General features: G+C 43.0%; 1 protein-coding gene across 1 annotated transcript in view; it reads right to left on the reverse strand.

Moving 5' to 3' along the window:
* ATP9B (ATPase phospholipid transporting 9B (putative)) overlaps positions 1-23,817 on the reverse strand; it is a 151,670-nt gene that overhangs the window by 36,615 nt on the left and 91,238 nt on the right. The window contains exon 12 of the mRNA XM_070361953.1: positions 9,356-9,516. Within this exon, the coding sequence (XP_070218054.1) occupies positions 9,356-9,516 (161 nt within the window). The remainder of the gene's footprint in view (positions 1-9,355; positions 9,517-23,817) is intronic.

Here is a 23,817-nt window from a genome sequence, read left to right on the forward strand (position 1 = left end):
CATTAACTCCAACAAGTACTGCTCCCAATCAGACCAACTGAAAGCAGTGCTTGACGACAAGCCTGGGGAATTAGCAGAAAATACAATGGCTTCCATCAGGATAACGCAGGACCTCAAGCTTTTTTGCTGACCAGGCAAAAACTGTTACAGCTTGGCTGGGAAGTTCCGATCCATTCGCTGTATTCACCAGACATCGCACCTGCAGATTTCCATTGATTTCAGTCTTTACAAAATTCTCCTAATGGAAAAAATTTCCATTTCATGGAGGACTAAAAAATGCACCTGGAACAGTTCTTTGCTCAAAAAGACAAAATGTTTTGGAATGATGGAATTATGAAGTGACTGAAAAATGGCAGAAGGTAGTGGAACAAAATGGAGAATATGTTGTTCAATAAATTATTGGTGAAAATGAAAAACATGTCTTTTACTTAAAAACTGAAGGAACTTTTTGCCAACCCAATACTTTATAGTTACACTTTTTCTGAACAAAAAATTTTTATTAAGCCTTCTATTTTGAGTATTATAATAATAGCTACCATATACATATTTAAGCTCATTATATTACTAATTTAGCAACTGTGAAATTTTCTAGAGACCTACTCCAAATAAGTGGGAAAACGGCTGCAGTTCTAGATGGTCAGTTGAATCAGAGGCAGTTATGACCTTTACTGCTAAATAATGTTGTTTCTGTTCAGTCACTAAGTCCTGTCTGACTCTTTGCAACACATGGACTGTAACCAGGCTCCTCTGTCCATGAGATTTCCCAGGCAAGAACACTGGAGTGGGTTGTCACGCCTCCTCCAGTTACACACATTAGAAAAATGAAATAAACTATCTTCACGAGCTAGCGTGTTCAAGAGTGTCACCGAGAGGAACATGTATGAACCTGCTTTATGCTATGGTGAGAAAATACGAGGTTAATTTTAGAACACAGAGGTCATCTTAACAGTGCCATTTTCTTTCCCCATGTTTCTTCCCCATGGCCACAGAAGTGTCTGAGGGGGTAGCCTGGACCCTGCACAAGTGAGGTGCGCAGCGTGGACTGTGGCATACCACCCCCAACCCCCCCACTCCCCCCGCCCCCCGCTGACACGGCCTGCTGCATTTAAACTTAATTTGTTACAATTAAACCTGCACATTTATCAGGACCAGGTAAGCCAGCTGCAGGGCACACCAGGCTCCTCAGGGAGTGAAGCTACCTGAGATAATTCACACATACTTCACCAAAGAGAGGCTTATTTTTAGATCCTAATCTGAGCAAAAGAAAATAAAAGTCATTTAAATGACAAGCTTTATCTAAAGTAATCAAAACTTTTTCCTGTAAATAGTCATTTAAAGGAAAAAAGCTCAGATACAATTTTATCTGATTTCTCCCTCCCCCAAATGTTTTATTCTATGATTCTTTAAAATTTTCATGACACACCACAGATGGCAAGCGATGGTTCAACAATGTTTTCACCAGGTGATTTGCCCATGGCTCTCAGGACCAACCTGGACCAATGCACCCACATGTGTGATGGGGTCAGGCTCACGTTTCTTGAGTAAGTCTGTAACCATGAATCTTGAACTTGGATGAAACTGTTTCAAGACAGGTAGTAAGTACAAGTACACAGTTTAGAAGTAAGGGTATTTGTCTTGGAAAAACGTATTTCCATCTCTTATCTCAAATGATTCCTATAGTTAGCTTTACAAATATATATATAGTTAGCTTTTCAAATATAGTCAGCTTTTCTGCAAAGAAACAAACAAAATCCAAATAAACCAAAAACAACAAACACCACATAGCACACAAACATATTATACCACGAACAAGAGCCAGAGGAAAAATACAAGAGAAAAAAACTGCGGAAGGTGTGAGATATACACGTGGGACAGGTGTGGACTGTAGCCTGGACACACAGGGAAAATGAGAAAAATATTTGCATGAAATAGGCAAAAATAAAAATGGAATAGTCAAGTCCATAAATAAATCAAATTTTAGAACTAAAATAATACCAATAACTGAAATTTAGAAATTAGTTTAATGCCTGATTAGATATAGCCAAAGATGAAATCAGTGACTTGGAAGACAGGTCATTAGGAATATTATTTATTAACAGAATAAAGCAAGAAACAAAAAAAGGTGGAAAGTACAAAAGTAAAACAGAAGAAACAAAGGGTACGGGTGAATCTCTGCCCACCCAGAACAGGACAACGGCAGTATATTTAGGGACAAACTGAGAATGTTCTTGGATGAGTGGAAGAAACCTATCTACAGATTCAGGAACAGACATCTATCTAGACACACTGTGTCAGAGAGCAGGACACCACCAACAAAGAGCACACCTGAAAGACGCTGGGAGGGTGCCGGGGGTAAGACCGAAATGAAAAGCAGCAAACAGCAGCCGCAGAAGCCAGAAGAGAGCAAGACAGACGTGACAACGCAGAAACCTATCCACAGGTGAAACTGTTTTTCAAGAGGAGAAATCTGGAGTTCCCAACAAAGAACCTCTCTAAACAAAAACTGAAGAATTAATTTCTGACAGAAGGAAAATTATTCTACATGGAAGGTCTGAAAGGTAAGAAGAATAAAACATTGATAAACCAAAATTAAGAGGGAATGTGTAAAACAGTAATCTCATACAGTTTAAGAATAACTACAATTAGGATAAACTACAAATATGGATTAGGTCAGAGGGCAAATAGAGTTAAACATTCGTAAGATGACGTGCGAAGGAAACTAGTACCTTTAGACTCTGAGAAATTAGGAATGTTTTAAATTTCAAGGATACATACTAAAAAGAACAGAAACTCTTATAAAACCTACAAACTACTAGAGAAAAGGTGGAATTGAAAAAAAAATGGTAAGAAAGGAGAAAAAATACAGAATAGAACTATACATTAAAAGCACAATATAAAATAATAGATTTAAACTAAAAATACAACAGTATTACAATAATTGTGTATGCACTAAATAGTCAAAAACTATGAGTAGATTAAAATTAAACTTTATGCTATTTACAAGAGACACATATAAATAATAATTACACAGAAAAGTTGAAAGAAAGATGGAAAAAGACATGCCAAGCAAATTAAAGCCAGCTGGCATCACTATATTAACATAAAGCAAAGTAGAATTTAATGCAAAAAGCCTTAGCAGAGATAAAGAAAGTCACTTTCTATTGAGAAAATACATAGTTCAGCAGAAATATGTAATGATTTAAACTTGGATACCATCAACAGTAAAGTCACAAAATATATAATACCAAAAATAGAATTCAAAGGAAAAATAGATGAATTCACAATACTGATGGGTGATTTTGGCACCATCCTTAGTAACCGTTAGAAAAGGTTGAGAAAACAAGCAAAAGGTACAGAGAAACTTATGAACAAGATGAACAATCCTGACCTAACAGACTGTGAAGCACTGAGACCAACAATTCAGACTTCATGTTCTTTTCAAGTACACAGTGAATGTCCACAAAAACCAACTAAATATTGGACCCTATAACTAGTCTCAAAATATTTCATAGATGTGCAATAACAAATGGCATGTTTTCTGACAACAATGCAATTAAGCCAACTATGAACAGAGACATGTTTAGAAAAGTCAAATATGCTCATAAACTAAGAAATAACTTTGTAATAACCACGGGTCAAAGAAGAAATCACAGTGAAGATTAAACAATCTGTAGTTGACAATCACAAAAATACTACACATGAAATCTTCTAGGATGCTGCCAAAGTAGTACTTATATAGAAATGTATAGCCTCAACTGCATATATTCAAAAAGGTAAAAATATGAAAACCAGTGAGTTAATCATCTATCTGAAGAAGAAGAATACAAACCAAAGAAGGTAGGAGGAAAGAAATAAAGTAAGTTAACATTATTAAAATAGGAAAATATTACATAGCCTTAGGGAATCAATAAAGTCAAGAGTAGGTTTTCCTGAAGACTACTAAAGATGACAAAACCACTGGAAGACTAATCAAGAAAAAAAAGAGAAGGGGCAGAAATAAGTATCGAGAATAAAGACGATCAATACCACAGATCACACTTCTAAGAAGAGATTATAGGAAAACATTATCAACAAACTTTAATAAACATTTTTGAATATTTAGGTGCAGGTGATGTATTTCTTGAAAACCATACTTTCCAAAACTGACTCGAGAAGTTAAAAACTTGAAATAAAGTTTTCTGACTACAGTTAACTACTTAAACTTTAAGTATTTAAGAAATATAAATAAACCAGTAGAGAAATCAAACAACCTTCCACAACAAAAAGTTCAGGCTGACGCGGGCTCCTTGATGTGTAAATGTCCAAGGAATAAATAATTACAATTTTAAACAAAAAATTTTGGAGAAGACTCATTGATGTATTTTAAGAGAACAGCATAATCTTGACACTAAACACCAAAAGACGATGTGAGAGGGAGGCATAAGTTAATCTCACTCAGATAAACCAATGCAAAAACTTCACAAAAATGACAAGCAAATGGAATCCAGTAATGCATGAAGGAGTATTATACCATGACCAAGTTGTGCTTTTCCCCCCAAATAATACAAAGCAGGTGTGACATCAGAGAGTCAGTTGGTATAATTTGGCAAATGAATATCTGAAGAAGAAAAACTTAAGATGAAAAATCATCTCAAAAGATTTAGTAGCAATGTTTAAAAAATTAGTTTTAAAGACAATTTTTAACAAAATAGGAATAGAAACAACTTCTATTATATATTGTAAAGAAGGGGTTCTGTAAAAACTTCTAGCATCCTTACGATGAAATGTTGAAAGCTCTGCCTTTCACACCGGGAACAAAAGAAGAATGTCCGGTATCACTAACATTAAGCTAGAAATCGTTGCTGCAATGACAAGGAAAAGATAGAAAGGGTGCAAAAAAACTGAAAGAAAACAAGCTATCATTATCTACTGACTAGGTGATTATCTACAGAAAAAAATAGAATAGATTTCACATTAATAATTAGAATCAATAAAATTTTACCAAAATAGATGGATTCAACCATTTTTACAGAAATCCATTTTATTTCAAAAAATGGCATTTATAACAGCATTTGAAAAATGTCAAGTATCTAAAAATAGTTCTAACAAAAGTTATGCAAGATTTCAATGAAAGTTTTTAAAAGGTTTGAGATGTTAGAAAAGACCTAACACAGGTAAGAGATATTCCACAGTCATGGTTTGAAGATTTAGTATTAAATGTAAATGACCAAGGAGAGCCTGCATGTGCGCTCAGTCGTGTCTAGCTCTTTGCGACTCCGTGGACTGCAGCCCGCCAGGCTTTTCTGTCCATGGAATTCTCCAGGTAAGAATACTGGAGTGGGAAGCCATTTCTTTCTCCAGGGGATCTTCCCAACCCAGGGATCAAATCCTGTCTCCTGCATTAGCAGGTGAATTCTTTACCACTAGAGCCACCTGGGAAGCCCAACCAAGGAGAGCAAAGGCATTCAATGAACACATGGAGGACTTGTTTTTATCAAATACCAACTTACTATAAGGGCTTACTAATTAAGGCACTTTGTCATTTGGTCAGGAAAAGACAAAAAGACCAGAACAGGGAAGCCAAAATAGACCTGTGCATATATGAATACTTAGCATGTGACAGAGAGGACCCTAGATCATTGGGAAGAGGTGCTTTCTATAAAGGGTGCTAAGAGAACCGGTGTGGGAAAATATGTGAAAATACTACTTCACACTATTAACCCCCGCCCCCCCCCCGCCCCCCCCAAAATAGGAAACAACAACAAAAGCACTTTCAGTGGTCAAAGAGAAAACTGATGAACTTCTAGAAGTTAACACAGGAAGACAGCTTCACCATTCTGGAGTAGAGGAGGAATTCTTAAACGTACAGAGTAAAAGGCAACAACAAAACAGAATTATAAATTTGACAATGTAAAATTAACAATTTTATTTATAATTTAACCACTGGGTGAGTAAAAATTCAAGTTAAAGACTGAGAAAGATTATCAGCAGAACAGAGAACTGAAAAAGAACTAACATCCAGACATCATAAGTAACTACAAAGCAGTTGTAGTAACTTCCCAGCAAAGCAGATTCCATCAGGTTTCAAGAGCTGAGAATAATTCTCTGTGCCTGGAAGCTCCACAGCCTCTGCAGGACATGTGCCAGCTCTGGCCTCAAAACTATTCTTCCTTTCCCCGCAAATGTAGCACATGCCTGCAGCCAGGCCGTTCTATCAGCCCATTTCCAGCCATGGAGAATTCCAGCCCATTTCTCCCACACAGAATTTTGGGAGTCTGGCAGGCTTCTTATTTTGTTCTCTCTGTCCCTTCCAGTCCAAGATGGCAGTGTTACTGCTGATACAACATTTTCAAAAACTCTGAGGGTCTTTCGTCTGTGTCATGGGGGGACCACACCGTCAGACAAGAGCCCCTCCACAGGTCTTTGCTGGACAAACCCATCTATTCTTCACTCCTGCTGAGATGGCTAAGTGGATCTAAGAGTCACAAACCTCCCTTCTTCAGCAAAAGGCTGTCCAGCCACACCCTAGGACTTCCCTCCAGTGCATGCTTTCCACACACCGAATCTTCTAAGGTTAGCATCTTCTGCAGTCTGGAGAGACTGCAAATGTCCCAAGCCGAAAGTAACTGAATATCATGCCGAGGTCTAAGTAAGGTTGAAAGTACTCTTTCCCCTAAGCATTCTACCTGGAAAATGAAGCTGGCAGGTTAGCACAAACTTGTGATGCTGCAGGAAGGGTATCTGCCCTATAAATAATTTGACAAAAATCTAAGTATTTTCCTTCAATAAAACTCCAGGAAAGTTAATCTCTAAATTCTGAAGCAAATGTTGTGCCTGTGTTAGCTAACATTTTCAACACTCCCTTCTTGGTGTGCTGACCAAGCAGAGCTCTGGGCAGAGCACCGGGCGTCCCACCAAGCGGTCAGCTGGTAGAATGAATACGTGGGCATTTCCCTGGCAAGCCTTCCCACACCCGCTGATTTGGCTGCTTGACTCAGAGTGAAAGAGAGGAAAATGGTCTCCCAGGCCACACAAACACTCATCAACGTCAGTGTTTCCACAAAGACGCTGTACCCACAAGAGGCACTCCAGTGTTTCCTGGAAGGAACGCCGCTGTCGCCTCGTCAAATATCACCTTGCTTCTGTTGCCCACATAAGCCTCCCTGGCTCAGCATTGCTAAGACACTTGTTTCTGATCATCAACGAGACTGTCACGCAGCATTTCACAGCATATGCAGAAAACACAGTGACTAGAGACATGTAATGCAAGTTCCTGACCTGAGGCAACTGCACACGCACCATGAAGAATTCTGATGGTTGGCTTTGTGCTGTGAGAGAAACAAACGACTTAAGGAACACATATTTATTTCTGATTACAAAAGTCGAGGTAAGTCTTATACTATTTTCCTTGAAAGATGAAGTAACTTGTATCAGGTGACTCAAACAAATTTAATTCTGTAGAGAATTTCAATAAAACTGCTCTCTTTTCTTCAAACAGAAAAGCCTTTTAGAGTGTTAGGTCAGTAGAAGAAAAAGCACTTTATTTTCCAGAACTGGTACTTTGAAAAAGAGAAAAGACTATTTTAAGACTAATTTAAAATTGATTCTTCGTTAAGCGCAGAAACATATTTAGTAAATACTAAAATGTATTGCTATTTATATTTTAATGGAAACTTTGCAATGAGAAAACAAACTTGGTTGAATCAAATGTTAAGCCCCTAAATCAGTGTCCTCTACACGTTTTACATTTTACTGTGTCATCCCTTCTGCTAAACCTGTATAACTGCATCCTCACACTATGAAAAGTGAGGAAAAGTGTCACGCTGAGGTGCATGTGAGCATCTCAGAGACAGACAGAGGTGCAGTCACACTTCATCCAGCGAGTCTCTCCAAGCTTGACTAAGCATGTTAATCTAAATATAAAACTGTTGATGGAAAAACTAGAACAAGCCAGATTTGCACAGAGCCTTGTACCTTTCTCATTTTGTAATCAGATTTTTTTTTTTTTGGCCCCACCAGTGGCATGCAGGGTCTCAGTTTCCCGCCAGGGATTGAACCCAAGCCTCACACAGTGGAGTGTGGAGTCTTAACCACTGGACTGCCAGGGCAGTGCCACATAAGCAGACTTTTTAAAAGGATATACAGACTTAAAAAAAGGATATGTGTGAATGCTAATATACTTATGTATAGGTAAGTATGAACATTCTTACTTCTAAGTCTGTAAGTATATCCACATCTGAAAGGTCTTACAGAATTTATCATTAGCTACAGAGATTATACATAATATTTCTTTCTTTCTCTTGTTATTGGGTATTATCTAATTTTTTTACTATAAATATATAAAATTGAAATGTGAGAAAATGATCATTAGTTTTTGTTTAAAAATAACTTATGTATTAACTTTCATGACTATAATTAGTATTTCCTATTAAGAGGATAAGGGGGAAACATGTCAAGTCTCTTTACATCATTAGTTTACTACAGAAAAGAAGAAAGAAATTAAACATAGTCATATTAAAAAACTGCAATAAAATCTGAATATTGTTCAATAGTTTCTATCAAAGACGGAAGTGCCCCAAAGAAGGAAGAGCACTCTTACCCAGCCTTTCTCGTTGTACAACAGAAATAGTCATGAAGGACACCACATAAAATTTCAGAACTGATAAAAGCAAAAGAATGAAGAAAAACAAGATTCATGAAAACAAAGGAAAAAACCCTAAGAAATCCCAAGAAAAGATGTGTTTGCTCAAGAGAGACGGGAGGAGATGGCCGTTGGCAGCTGCGGGACAGGGAGTTTGTTAACACCTGAGATAGGCCATGCGGATCTAGAGACTCCGCCCCTGGAGGCTGGCTGTCCTAGGGCAGGGCCCCCAGTGCAGACCTAGAGACTCCGCCCCTGGAGGCCGGCTGTCCTGGGGCAAGGCCCCCAGTGCAGACCTAGAGACTCTGCCCCTGGAGGCCGGCTGTCCTGGGGCAAGGCCCCCAGTGCAGACCTAGAGACTCTGCCCCTGGAGGCCGGCTGTCCTGAGGCAGGGCCCCCACTGGGGTTCAGGGCGGGGGTGGGGGGTCGCCTCACATCAGGGGGTGGGGCTCACACCGGCAGATTCTGGGCTCAGGACTTCCAGTGCTGAGAGCGCTGGGGCCAAGGGTAACAGAATGGACCCCTCCACCTTCTTCTCAACGGGGAGTTTCAGGCACGCGCTCACTTCTCAGAGTCAGTGCCCGCAGTGAAAGGGAAGCAGCCATGGTTAGAGTCAGTCCCTTATCTTCCCTCTTTAGTTCTAAGTGGATCATTTCTTTCACACTGAGAACAACACATTCAATAACATCATATTCAATGAAACCAGACACTGGTTTTCCTCATCCTTAAACTCACCTTATGGGAATGATGTAGGAGAAGAGGAGGAGAAATCGGAAGAGACTGCGGTACCAGGGGCCTGCAAATCCCTGCAAGGTCACCATGACAACCGAGAGGGCAACCAAGGCCAGAAACAGTGCTTTGGTCAGCTGGTTGAGTTCAAGATCCAACAGACCAACCTGAAAGAAAATACAGAATTAGCAAAGAGCCACAGTGTCTCTAATTTTACAAGTCTAAATACATGGTAGGGATGACTTTCTTTTGTATTAGCCTTTATTACAATAAAACACATTTTCTTGGGAAAACTTATGACATTTACAGTTTTTCCCAAAAAGTGTTCTAGAGATTCAGGGAGAATTTCTGGAAATGAGTCCCGGTCCCCAGAAGGTTTCCAGAAAGAGGCTACTGAGAAAACACAAGTCCTGAGAGCCTCTCTCTGAACGAAGACGTTTTGACTACTGCTGGACAGAAGGGGACGCACAGGCGCACAGCCGGCTCCTGCGAGAGCACAGGTGCCTTTTCCTCCGCACGGGCCAGGCCAGAACAGGCCGGCTGTCTGTCATCCCCCTCAGCCAAGAGCCTCTCTGAAAAGAACTTCTCTTGATTAAGAAAAAAAGCAACAGATGGAATAGTTAGCTTGCAATGACAACTGGTTAATTTGCAGAAGTCCTCCACTGGAGGTTCTCCCAGGAAGGTATGCGACACTCAGATTCAGTTTGTGGATTATTTACCAGCTAAGCAAGATATGGGAAAATTATGTCAGTAAGAATTCATTCATTTTTGTGTGTGATCTGTGCGGGATCTTGGAGGTAGAAAAGGTGAGACATCCAAACACCGCCCGTCCTACAAGCTAAGAGAACACAGCTCTTCTGAAGCATGCAACTTCACTTTCCAGCCCAGTAACCTCCACCCAGTCTTCCTCCCGGCCGAGTTTCATGGCTGAAAGACCACCGTGCAACGTGGTGTGGCGGGCAGGGAGGGGCGTGGGGAGGGCAGTGTGGGGCTTTGCAGAAAGGCTTTACAGCCGCAGAGAGGAGAAGGGACGCCACACTGCGGCTGAGATGCCTCAGGACGCCGTGTCCAGGCCAGTTTGGGTGCTGGCTGCGCAGCTTTGGGCGAGATGGGCGTGTTTCCCGTCCGTGACTGGGCAACTGGGGGGAGGAGGCGCACAGCACAGGGAGCACGGCCTCCAGCATGGAGCAAGACTACAGGCATGGTGCTACTGTTCTCACTACCAGGACCACTTTCTTTATTGCTGAGAACGTGCATCTGAGTCTCTGCTTACTAGCCGTGTGGCCGTGGAGAACGTTTCACACTCTCTAAGCCTCACTTTCCTCCATGGTAAACTGGCGCTGCCCATCTCCTAATGGAGGTGCCGGGAGCCCAGACAGCGTGCCCCACCCTCAGGCCAGGGCCCAGCAGGTGTTAATAGAGCTGCTTACTCCTAAGTTTTATGACACTAGCAGAAAAGTGAATCCTATAGGGTTATCTGTCATTTGAGTTTCTCCTGTATCTGGTACAAATTTTGAAAAAGAGAAATTAAAAAAGGAAACATGAATTACCAAAACTACCAACAGCAGGACTTGGGAGTCTGATTATCAACTCCATTTAAAAACCAGCATGACCAGGACAAATACCTTTATAAACACTTTAAATTTAAAACTTGAAGAATTACTAAGCTGCTTAATAACTGTTTACTTTGTAGTACCTTGTCAAATATCACTTCTCTGGCCAATAAAAGGCTAGTCTTTTCCATACCTCACATATTTAGTGTATATCTTGTTTTGATTAATATTTGCCACAAACCCTCATGATGTTAGAACTTGTAGTTAGAAAGCACTTGTAGTTAAAAAGAAAACTCTGTCAGAAAACCCATTAAGTGCAGCAGTGAAGAAAATTCATTCATTATACAAGTAAGTTTAAATGTCTACTACATTTTTTGCTAAACTCTAAGGTTATGAAAAATGAAGGTGTACAGTGGTAAAAGAATCACTTGCCAATCCAGGAGATGCAAGAGATGTGAGTTCAGTCTCTGGGTTTGGAAGATTCCCTGGAGAAGGGAATGGCAACCCACTTCAGTATTCTTGCCTGGAAAATTCTATGGACAGAGGAGCCTGGTGGGCTACAGTCCATGGGGTCACAAAGAGTCGGACATGACTGAGCACACATGCATGCTAAGGTTATGAAAACTGAGTAAACTACAAGATTTCACCTGGGGAGAAACAGTCAGTCTAGCAGGAAATGTTACATGTATTAAAAAGCAGAGACATTACTTTGCCAAAGGTCTGTATACTCAAAGCTATGGTTTTTCCAGTGGTCATGTACGGATGTGAGAGTTGGACCACAAAGAAGACTGAATGCCAAAGAATTGATGCTTTTGAACTGTGGTGTTGGAGAAGACTAATCATTCCTAAAGGAAATCAATCCTGAATGTTCGTTGCAAGGACTGAGGCTGAAGCTCCAATACTTTGGCCACCTGATGTGAAGAGCTGACTCATTTGAAAAGACCCTGATGCTGGGAAAGAGTGAGGGCAGGAGGAGAAGGGAATGACAGAGGATGAGATGGTTGGATGGCATCAGTGACCCAATGGACACGAGTCTGAGCGAGCTCCAGGAGATGGAGGACAGGGAAGCCTGGCTGCTGCAGTCCATGGGGTCGCAAGTCAGACGACCGAGCAACTGAACAACAACAGTAGGAAAGGTAAGATGAACACGAGTGATATGTCCTGTAAGAGAGGAATCTTCTCTAACCAAGCTTACGGACAAAGTTACCTCTTAGAACTGACGATCAGCATCGCTGTTGGTGGACACCTTATAGCCTTTAAAGAGGTTGCACAAGCAACGGGAATGACACCAGGTACCCAGAAGCAACACGACTGAAAGTGTGTTTAGTGCATGCACCCTACTTTCACACCCGACCCAGACACTGCAGGGTCCCCTGGGTGGGCTGGGAGCCACTGGGCCCTGGGGTAGGGGTGAGGGCTGAGGGTGATCTGCAGACCCCATCCCTCCGAGCCAGCCCCCAGCAGGCCCCGGCCCTCACTAAGCCCCCACCCTGCAGACTCAGCCCCTCAACTGGCCCCTTCCACCATGCCCTGCTCCTCACTATGTCCCCCAACACCCCAACAGGCCCAGGCCTGGGACACGTGGCTTCCTCTGGTCACGCTATTCAGACTAGGAACTCTGGAGACTTTCCCCGGGTCCTGGCGATGCTTCACGTCCACGTGCCTGCGGCTGATGAGGCCCTTCCCGGGCCTCATGGACTGGCCAGGTATGCAGCACTCCCTGGAGGTGGGGCGCCCTGCCTTCCTGGCGGTCACTTCCAGCACAGTGCCCCGGCAAGTGGGCAGTGGGGCCAGCTGGTCCAGGACGAGTCATTGAACAGTGTTCTGGAAGCTTCTCCGGCAGCATGGGGCGGGGCCTCCATGAGAGCAGGCAGTGGGGACCTGGACGCCTGATTTATCAACTCCATTTAAAAACCAGCACGACCAGGACAAATACCTTGCAATCTCCACTACTTCAACTACTACATAGTTTATGCTTGAATTATTGAGAAAAATAGGGTTTTGGATTAAAATGAAGAAAAATTAAGCCAGGGAAGTAGAGCATGTTTCAAAGCCTGGGCCTCTGCGGTGACAAAGGCGGCCTGAGTTCCAGGCCTCGGGAGGGTCAGATGAAGTCATTACTCATTCAGTCAGGGAGAAAAGACTCAATTACCTCAACGTAAAGATGCTATCAATGAATGCAAAGTGCATATTTTACCCTATTCATCCAAATCCCATTAAAAAGTGAAAGGAATGATTTAATCTGGCCTTCCAGAGTTGGTCTTTTTTTGTAATAAAATAAAGAATCACTGTCTTGCAAAATGCATAACCACTACCTCACACTTTCCCCTGCGTTGCAGCAGTGAAGGAGGGTCTGTCAAGAGGCAGGAGGAAGTGGTCAGCAGTGGGCACCAAATTTCCTTTGAAACAATGCCCCATGTGGGACGGAAACGTTACCAGCGGCCACTGCACTCTGATGCACAGTTCACTCCAAGTGTCAATGTGCCTCCAGTGGAGGAGGACATGTGGTCAGCCGCCTGATGTGCCTGTAAGGCGGACATGCTGTCTTCTCCAAACACTTCCAGCTGAAAGGACGGAGTAACAAGTTCAGCAGAGTACACACAGCTTCTCAGCAGTGGGCTGTTCCCTGCCGTCTTTCAGGAGCCTTTTCTCAACTACGACTCTTCTTCCTGGAACACAACTGCACCACGCTACAGTATATATCAATAGTATGGTCTTATTGGAGAGGGGGGCTCAATTCTAACAAAACACAGCGAGGAGAACAGAGATATTTCAACTGTTTTTTAAAAGGTCATTTGCAATTAATTTTATACTCATTTTTCTAGAACACCCTTGAAAGTTTCTTCAACTTGCCTAAAATGCAGTCTGGACTCAAAAACTATTCACCATGAAAGCTAATTAACACTAAAGCTACAGATTCTATAAAGGTGGTAACTTGAGTTTTGATGTGAATCTCTTCCTTCTTTAAAAACTTTTAAAACACCTAAACAGGCCAGGTACCTTTTACTCCGATTTCAAAATCTTTTCACCCCTAACATATATTACTGATCAGTTGAAGTAATTATGACTGTACAAAAAAAGGTAAATTAAGTACACTAGGAAGTAACTTTCAACATTTTTGTAATTTCCTATATTAGTAAAGCAACTTTTCTTCCACTTGTCATAATATTTGTTTTACTTGAAACAACTGTGATAACAAAATTAAATACGCTACTGGAAATTTTAATCTCCAAGGGAAAATCTGTGCATAATGTCCAAGACACCACAATGGCTCTGGGAAGGGGCTGCTCTGGGGTAATGAGCACAATAATTGCCTGTATAATCTAAGACGCCACTAATGGCAGCGATCACAAATCCACTTAGCTCCTCTTTAATTTATGTACCAAGTTTTAAACAGCTAATGGTTCTCAGTAAAATAATGGTTTATACTAACAATGAAGGGTAAATACGGTAGCCTGCTTAATCAACGAAAGATCAGTCAGGTTTGTTAAGGCACTGGGGACGAATGAGACCCCACCTTATCTCAGCAACGCAGCGCCTCTCCAGCCTGTCTCAAAGTCCCCCCAAGTCCCCAAGAAATCAATGCAGAAGTCTCGTGTTATAAAAACTTAGTAGCAGAGAAAACGAAAGGCATTAATAAGCATCACCAACTGCTCTTCATGTGCTATTATCCTGGATTAATGTTATGTGAACATCCAAACTCTGTAACCTTCCTTCTAAACTCACATTTCCTTACCTACTACATGAAGGTATTCTACAATAACAAATCAGTAATGTGCAAAATGTCAAAAAGCCAATTTAAACTCTTGAAAAAACTTAAGTATCATTTTAATTTGTCCTGTATTTTCGCTGTAAACACATCTCAATTTGAAAAACAGAAAAGCCTCCAACCTACTAGCAAATACACTCAAGACAACTCTACACAGGCCGAAGCACAGCCTTACATGACAGAGATGACTGAGGGGAAACAGGGACATTGCTGTTGCTTGGTTTCCCTTTTAGCAGCTAAACTATTCTGGGATCAGCCCGTCGGTCCCACATCATTCAGAAATTGGGTTGTGACTACAAAGCTGACACAGGATCACTGCTTTAACCTCCTGAAATTACTATAAAAAGCACATATTTTTAAATATCTTAAAAACAAATCAGTCCCATATTTTCTACTTATGGCAGAATCTTAAAAATTAAAAAAAAAAAAAAGTAATTTTCAGTAATGTACTTCTGAAATTCTTACACTAAATGTAAACTTCTAAATGTTATGGCAATAACTTTTTCCAGTTTGGATTTTTAAAGTATTTTTTAAATTATAAAGTGATGCCATATAGCCCCTTTCCCCCTTCTTCTCCAGTTTATTTATTCATTCATGTTTGGACAAGAGCACCTTAGTCCTAAGTGTCTGCCCTGGATGCAGGCACCGCCCGCCCATAGACAACTCGGCTATTATCATTTACTGCCCCAGTGATCTGCGAAATAAGAAGTGCTTCTTTTAGCTGTTCTAGTCTATTGGCTCGATAATCTGTGCTTTAAAAGCTCCCTAAATAAGTATCAGCACAATAATTTTTAATGTTATATCACCTTAATTTTTAAAAGTCAAAAATCTATATTTACATGATACACATTTAAAAGTCTGTACTGAAAGAATAGTTCATATTATACATTTTTGCCTACAAATAAATTTTGCCCGACTATTCTATGTTTAGCACTTTAAGATTTTTTTCCCTTGCTTAGCATACATTATCACATATTTCTTAATATTTAACATTCAAAAATAAAATGGGGTTGCTATATTTTTCATGTAAACAAACAAAAAAAGGCTTAATGCAAAGCTTAGCTACTGAACCAGGAAGTATAGCGCTTTGCATATTACTGTGAGAAACTCAAAAGAATGGGAGACCCAACACGAGACCTCTCGGAGCTGACACTACCTTGGTGCTGATCAGCTCCGTGTTCAGGGCGATACATGCCATCAAACCAGTCTGCCAGCCAGACACAATAAACATGTTTGTTGTTAGGGGCAAAATTATTCCTAAAACCTACAAACAGATTACTTGCTGAGTTTGAAGGGGGCTTCATGAATGAAGAATGAGGCTGTCTTTTCAAACATTCAACCTTCCAGATCATTTGAGAAATTTCAATACTGGCTTGGGCATTTGCTATAAAACATATCCACTCAACATTTTATAATTGTCAAAACTGTCAGAAAATGGCACATTATCTATGAACATGTTACATACACATATACACACGTCAGATCTTTTTTTTTTTGCCAAATTCAGACTGACTTCTACATTCTTGTAGAATAATTTGGTCAAGCCTGTTACTATCTGACAGCATCTGTCATAGTAGAGCCTTTATTAAAGCATAACCAGTATATTAAAAAGTCATCAAATTTAAAGCAATATAGTGATTCTAAGTGGTAAAATTTTTTGTTTTTAATAATTATTAAATTATTTCAAATAGGTTCAACTTGTGACACATCAAAGCCATATTTAAAACCAAAAATGAGTAAACATAAATATGCAGAACAGTCTGGCAAGTATTTGTAAATTTAATTTGTACTCTATGTACACAACCTACATTAAAATCTATAGCACTTAACATTTAAAAACAATTTTCTAGTGGACAGTAGTCTGGTCTTATCTTACAACAGCCCACACAGCTTACTGAAAAGCCAGGGACGCAAGGTGACTGCCCCTTACGAGTCACTGTCGTCCGAACACTGTGCGGAGTGCGATCTGCGTGCGCTGCCGCCATGTTCCTGCTGCCATTCGGCTACTCGCCGCTTGTACAGTAACATTTCTTTGCTGGGAAGAGAAAGCGAAAGCCAAGGAGCAGCATGTTGTAGCTTCACCAGCAGAGGGCGCTCAAGTTTGATGCTTTTTTCCCCCGCTGACTGCTGAAAGCCGCCTTTTCATGAAGCAGAACTTTGATCTTCAATCAGCCAATTTAGTAAATTTAATACATGTTATCTTAGTTTTATTAATGAAAAAAATTACCCTAAATATCTATGTTGCCATGAAGAATCAAAGACAGAATTTATAGACTATAACATGATAAACTACATACGGGGGGAAATTTCCTAAAGAAAAACTTCCAGCAAATAAAGAATCATATTTTAAGATATGGCACCCAAAATACTGTAGGTAACCAGTACAACAGTATAGTGCTAAGGCTTTTAGAAAAAAAGATTCAGATCTACAAATTAAGTCAATAAAGTTGTAACAGCTTATATTAGTGGTACTGAGATCCTGCATGTATTTACCTTATTTTTGTCTTAACAATGTAGTAAGCTATCAGTTTTAACTGGTTTTGCCAAGACCACCCACCAATTCAAAATAATTGCGCCAACAGCCTAAGTTATCCACTGACACCAGAAACTTCAACATTCAACATTCATATAAGTGAAATTTGAGGTCAGGCATTTGATTTCAATTTAGTCTAATTAAATAAGCAGTTTATTTTGGTAATTTAATATTTACTTTAACAGATATTTTACAAATAGCATTAACCTACTCTTGAATTCTTACTATCTAAAAGCACAATACCCATGAGTTTAGGGATTAGTAACTGTGTTTAAACAAAAAAAAAAGTCTGGAAAAATGCCAGTAAGAGCAGGTTTTGTGTGTGGTCACTGGTACGCTAAGGAACTTTGTTTTATATTTCTTCAAAGATTTTTAAAGTCCCCACACTCTTGATAATTCTTTTTTCCCTTGAAACATGAAAAATAGATTTTCTTTCTAATAAAAGCTCTAAATGGTCCTGATATTTTTAAAGAAAGGTTTTTATTAGGAATCTTAAAATTTTAACAGACTCAGTAAGAAAGGGCTGTAAATCTGCTGAAATATGGGCAGTCGTTACCTTTCATTTTCTCGTGGATTTTTCATACTGAAGAGACTATAGTATTTACAGTTTTCTTCTGGGAGGTACGTGCATGTGTAGTTCTTTATTTTCTCCTGCATGTGCCAAGGCCCTTATTTTAAGTATCATTGTGCATATGTGTGTGTTCTAGAAACACCCTTAAGATACACTCTAAAATATAATTTATAAAATATATTACTGAATTAGAAAGTAATCTTCTCCTTTAAGCACATTAATAATACTGCTGTTAACATCTGGGCTCTGGGATTGCTCGCTGAGAGACGACTGCACACATCGCCAGAGCTTCTCACGCTGCCGCACCAGGGTCTCCGGCACAGGCCCGCCTCCTGTGAAAGTGCCTTCTGAACTCTGCAAAGAGCTGAAACAAGTACTTCCTGGCACCCAGAAGGGACACTGCAGGAATTACTCCTGCTACTGGCTTGGAACTGTGGGACCACAGGCGATGGGGAAGGCTGGGATTTAGAAGACACATCAGATCAGAACATGCCTCTTCCCAAGACAAGCGAGTGCCCGGCCAACCCCTGGTGGTCCCCCTTGAGCAGGAGGCATGGGGAACAGCTGGGCAGTCAGGTACCAGACCATCCCACTCCCTGGAGCTTGCCTGGGACACGGCCTGAACAGTTTTTTTTTTTTTTTTTTAAAGTGAATGAATTGGGGGTAGGAGGTGGGGAACACCCTCCACCTGCATATTTTCCTAATAAAATTTTGGGAAAAGGAATGGTTAAATTTTATCAGTAAACAAGGTCATTAATTTCCAGTGAAACTTTAACTTCCAGACCTAAATTTTTTTCATAAGAGGTCATGATAAAGATGAGTTCCTACAACAAAATCAGAGATTTGTTCAGTGATTCCAAATGTCACCATCTAAACTCTTCCTTTGGCAAACCAACATATTTTTACAGGTTTGTGCCAGGCAATGTATTAGACATTAGTTAACAATTTTTATATATAAGAGATTCCATGAAGTCTGGTTCCATTACGGACTACTTCCGTCCCATACATGGTAGTATAAAGTTGTTAATTCTAAGTTATAGTGTGTTAGAAAGCAAAAAGGATGATTAGCAGGAAAAACCCTTAACGCCTGCGTGCTGTGTGTGGTAGAGCTGAGTTCAGCGTGTTTCATGTCTGGTTCTCTGCGGGCGGCTTGGCCCAGCGAGAACCTACACTGCATCACAAAGCCTGCGATCAGACGGTGTCACCTGCCCCCGCATCGCTGCTGGGGTTATTGTGTAAATATGTGGGGATTTATGGGCCACTTAAGGTCTCCACCCCAATCTCCAGATATCTGGCACCCATCATGACATAAAACCACTCAGTAGTGTTTTTAAATCAAGAGTCATTAGCTGACGTGACAAGATCTGTGTCTAAGATATTTACTGGAAACAAAGCTATGATCACTGTTTCACTGAACTCGTGAAATTCCCAGTGAAATGCATATCACCTCTTTGTGATTATGTTAAACACGGGTAAAGATACAGAAAACACGGGTAAAGATACAGAAACCCTGGCCCTAAGGGCTGCTCTCAACCTGTCCCTACTCTGACCCACCACGCGGTTAATGATGGGTAAACGTACTCGCTTCTTAAGGCAGCGCAGGATGCAGGCAGAGGATGGCGGGAAGGGGAAAGGATGAGGAAAGGTACTGCCCTGGCCTAACACCTGACACCTGACTTTGAATCAATGTCAAAATCCATGGTTCTCATGATGTGCATTCTTTTGAAAGGAAAATGGAATTTAGCAGATTTACTGAAAATTTTAAATGACTAACATCATATGCTTAAATAAACTTTTCATCTTCCTAATTACCCTTTTATTATTAACTGTCTATTTAAGAGGTTTATTACTAGTATCTCAGCAAAATGTAACATACTTTAAACTATCTAAAATTTTTGTGATACGTCTTCAAAGACATTTTATGAACAATTTCATACTTAATGGCTTGTAAGCAATCCCAAGAGTTGGGAATTGTGTGAAAAGTTGCCCAGATTGACAGATAAAGTGAAAAGGTCTGTATTAATTTCCAAATAAAGAAATGCATGGCGTGGTATCGCACGATGATTATACTCTAAAGTACCAATTAGAACGCATCAGAAACCAGAGCAAGTTGACACTCTACAATAAAGCAAATAATTTCCAGTTGGAGGGGCAGAAAATGTTAATATGCAATGTTCAAGACTACAAGAATCTTTGTAAAAGGAAGTAGCTAATAAGGTTTAATGATGCATGTCAGGAAGCCTCAGTATGTAGGGAAACACAGCTGGCTTCATTTTGTAAACTATTTGATATACACATCTTTCTAGTTCGCGATTATCAGCTGTGCCAGTGCCATGGGGGACAGCTTAGCCTTCAGATCGGGGCATTCTTCTTGTTCTCTAAATTACAAGTAAAACACATTAATATAATATGGTGCTATAGGCGAGTGCTCTGAGCGCAGCTTATCTGCTTGAGGAAGAGGATTAAAGAAGTCTTCTGCAGAATGTCGTGGAAACAATCCCACCAGCCTAATCGGCTGCTGAGCGCCAGGGCCATGAAAACAAATCATAAAGCGACAACACACTTGGACTCAGAGAAGCCATAACTTTCACAAGGCGTTCACCATCCTTCCCACCGCGTGTATTAAATGCAAACCAGCTGAGCACTGCTCCTCCTGAGAACGCTCAGCCCACACTGGGCTTTCTCCCTGGGGCACGCGAGCCCGAGCCAGGAGGCCCTGCACCGCCCACGGTGGGCTGTGCTCACGCCACCTCCGCGAGGGCCTGCCATAGCAGGCGACAGCAGCGCTCTGCACCAACAAACCTTCCACAAGGAAGCCCTGTGTCAGGCGACTTCCACACTCGAAAGCTCTCAGACACAAGTTTATTCAGCCACTGGAAGACAACTGCTAGGTCACAACTCTGATACCAAATGTGTCAATCACTTGGACGCACTGATTTTAAATGTGAGTAAACGTATTCGCTGTTAAAAAAGTGCACCTAATGACAAAAGACGTTGCCCTAAACTAAAAGAGCTAGGGTTCTAGTAATTGGTCGAGAATAGTCTTATGGCAAAATACACCCCAGGTTCTCCCTGGGGTGGGCAGGCCATTCACAACCAGAGCCATTCAGTGGGACCCGGCCCCCAGACTCCCCCAGGCACCTGGCTGATCGCTGAGGCGAGGAGAACCCCAGGAGCACGGGACAGGCGGCACCATGAAAGGGCACCAGTGAGCTAGGAAACGCCTTGGAAATCTCCAGGTGATGTGTCAAGGCTTCTCCCTCAAAAATAAAGGCTGGGGATTTTGTGACAGGGCTGGAGCCAGGAGCCAGGAGCAGCGAGATTTCAGAAAGACTTTGGCATTTTGACAGGGGAGGCACCATCACTGCCACGTCAGCACCGGACTCACTTGTCTGTGTCCTACGTGAAAAAACATGCTTCAGACAAGCAAACAAAACACATAACCAATTTACTTTAACAAGATTAACTCCACATGAGTAACTAACACACAAAGCAGCTTCATTTTGGTTGAAATTGTTTATAACTGATCACATTCTGATTCCTTGTGACCTTGGCAATTTCCAAGCCAACGGCCTTCCTGGTTTGCCAGGTGCTTCTGCATGACTTCTGTTACGTGGTCCCAGTCCCGCCTGGTTACGGTTTCTCGTTCAGCCCATGGAGCAGAGGTGTGTGGCCAAGCTTGCAGCTCCTGGCCCCTGACTACAGCTGGGCTTCCCTGGCTGGCTGATGTGAACCAGAAATGATAATATTTCTGCTCTCATCATTAGATCTGCGGCTGGAATGTTCATTAACTACACAAACTTCCATGAGGTTCATGAAATGACTGGTCAGATCTTATCAAAATGCTTTCTTTCACTGTTTTTATTTAGCAGTGGTGAAACTTCCTCAACTGGCATCAGCTACTGTACTTTGGGAAAAGGAGGAGAGCCTAAACAAAGTGATTACACACCGCGGCCACGGGAGCAGAGAAAGCACAAGCTTGGTGAGGCCTGAGTCTTTCTCTGGTGAAGCAGCTCAAAGGCAAAGCCCCTGGCCTGCGTGCTCCCTGCAGAGCCCGCTGCCTGGGGGGCTTTCTGCCACGCGGCACGCAGGCTCTGCTGTGGATGACTCTGCCCAGCAGTGGCTGGCCCGGCGGGCAGAGGCCTCGGGACTCCGCTGTTCTTGAGACGGCCGGGTGGGGCAGGGGGCTTGTCGGTCAGACACCAGGGGCAGGGCAAGGTGAGGTGCAAGACTGGATCTAATGACCTCAAAGCTGCTAAACAGAAAGCACACCTGGAATTTCGGAAAACGAATGAGCAGCTGAGGAAACAATACATATGTTCACCTAAGATCTTAACAAAGGAACGCTGACGGAGGCCAGCTCAGGAAACCCCGCCCACGGGCTCAGCCCCTGAGTGTGACCGCAGACTCCACACGGTCAGCAGGCCGCCCAGACCGCAGCCAGAGCAAGCTCGGCGGGACGGGCAGGAAACCCCCGTCCTCCACAGCATGTCGGGAAAGCCCACCACTGACTGCGGACAGGGTGGGGGATACTGCTCGCACCTGCGGGTCCTGCCGTGGTTTGCGGCATTGTCTCCAGTGAACGGGGCTGTGGGAGGGCAGAGGAGAGCAGACCCCACGCTCTGAACTTGGCCTGCTTGGATGTGTTCGCTTTGGACTCGGAAGCGTCCAGCCAGGCCCCGCCACCCTTGGGCCATGGTCAGCAGGACCGTCCCTGCTTGCAGCCCAGGCCACATCACCGCCTCGCCCCAACGTCCTGAGTGACGAGAACACCACCCCAGACCCTCAATCCCGCGTGGCGGGAAGCGTCCTGTGCCTTTACTCCTCAGGCTGGTCGGCCACAGCTAGAAGGCCCGAGCCCGGGTCCGAGGCTCTGGGGCACTCACCCAGCCTGGTTGTTCCCAGGCACCCGGTCTGTCATCAAGGGGAGAAAGCCCTCAGCCGTTTCCCTCTGAGTCTCTGCTGCCCTCCGGCTGCCTCGCTGCTGCTCCCGTACAGTGCCCCACGCCTGCTGAGGCACACACACCCGCGGATGCTCTGTCCTGTTGTGTGTCCCCCTTCTTCATTCTTCTTTCATTTGGCTTCTCGGCCTGGAAGTTCCTGACGTATCTTCCCGCTCACAGGTCCCGTCTGCGGCTGGGTCCCGTCTGCGGCCGCGTCTCCCGTCTTGGCTCCTGTAATCTCTCGCGGGCACTCTTGGTTTCTGCTACGCTGACCTCGACTTCCTCGCAGTTTCTGCCTCCCCGCTGATGCTTCCGTGCCTGTCTGGGCGCGCTGTCTGCTCCCCTTCTTGGGGCCCTTAGCGTGCTGACCTGACTTCTTCCACATTCCCCGTCTGGTAGCCCAGGCCTGACGTGTGCCTTCTCAGACCGCCTAACCTCCCCTTTAGTCTACGGCTCGTAATGTGTACTCACAGTGCAACACACAGTAGTATCCGATAAAAACCGCCAGTGTTCCTGCCTGGAGAACCCCATGGATGGAAGAGCCTGGTGGGCTACAGTCCACGGGGTCGCAAAGAGTCGGCCAGGACCGAGAGACTTAGCATGCAGGCAGTAAGCGCTGAGGTGAGAGCCTCAGTGAGAGGCTCTACGTCAGCCTGGGCGGGACCGGTGTGTCGGATGCTGCTGCAGCCGTGGTGACTGAGGCGGCCAGCTCCTCCAGTGCCCCGAGTGTGCCCCTGCCGACTCTGGGCTCCTGAGGGGCAGCTCCTCAGAGTCCATGTCTTAGGGCTCTCTCAGCTGGAGCCCCGCGGGTGTGGAGGTGCAGGGTGGGGAAAGAGTGACTCGCCCAGGTCACCTTTATGGGTGCTTCTCGATCCCACCCCACAGGGGACCGGGCGGATGAGGGGATGGGGCAGGACGCCCTCCCAGAAGAACGGGGGACAGGCAGTCCCGTCCACGACTGTGCCTGTCGCTCAGGACCTGCTCCTCAGTCTGCCGTGCCTCCCAGAGGAGGGAGGAGCCCCTTCCGGGACCTTGGGCGAGACTCACACTGCAGCCCCAGGGTGGTCGAGCCACACTCGCCCCTCCAGCACTTCGTCTA

Source organism: Bos mutus, chromosome 24, assembly GCF_027580195.1.
Source record: "Bos mutus isolate GX-2022 chromosome 24, NWIPB_WYAK_1.1, whole genome shotgun sequence".
NCBI classification, from domain to species: domain Eukaryota; kingdom Metazoa; phylum Chordata; class Mammalia; order Artiodactyla; family Bovidae; genus Bos; species Bos mutus.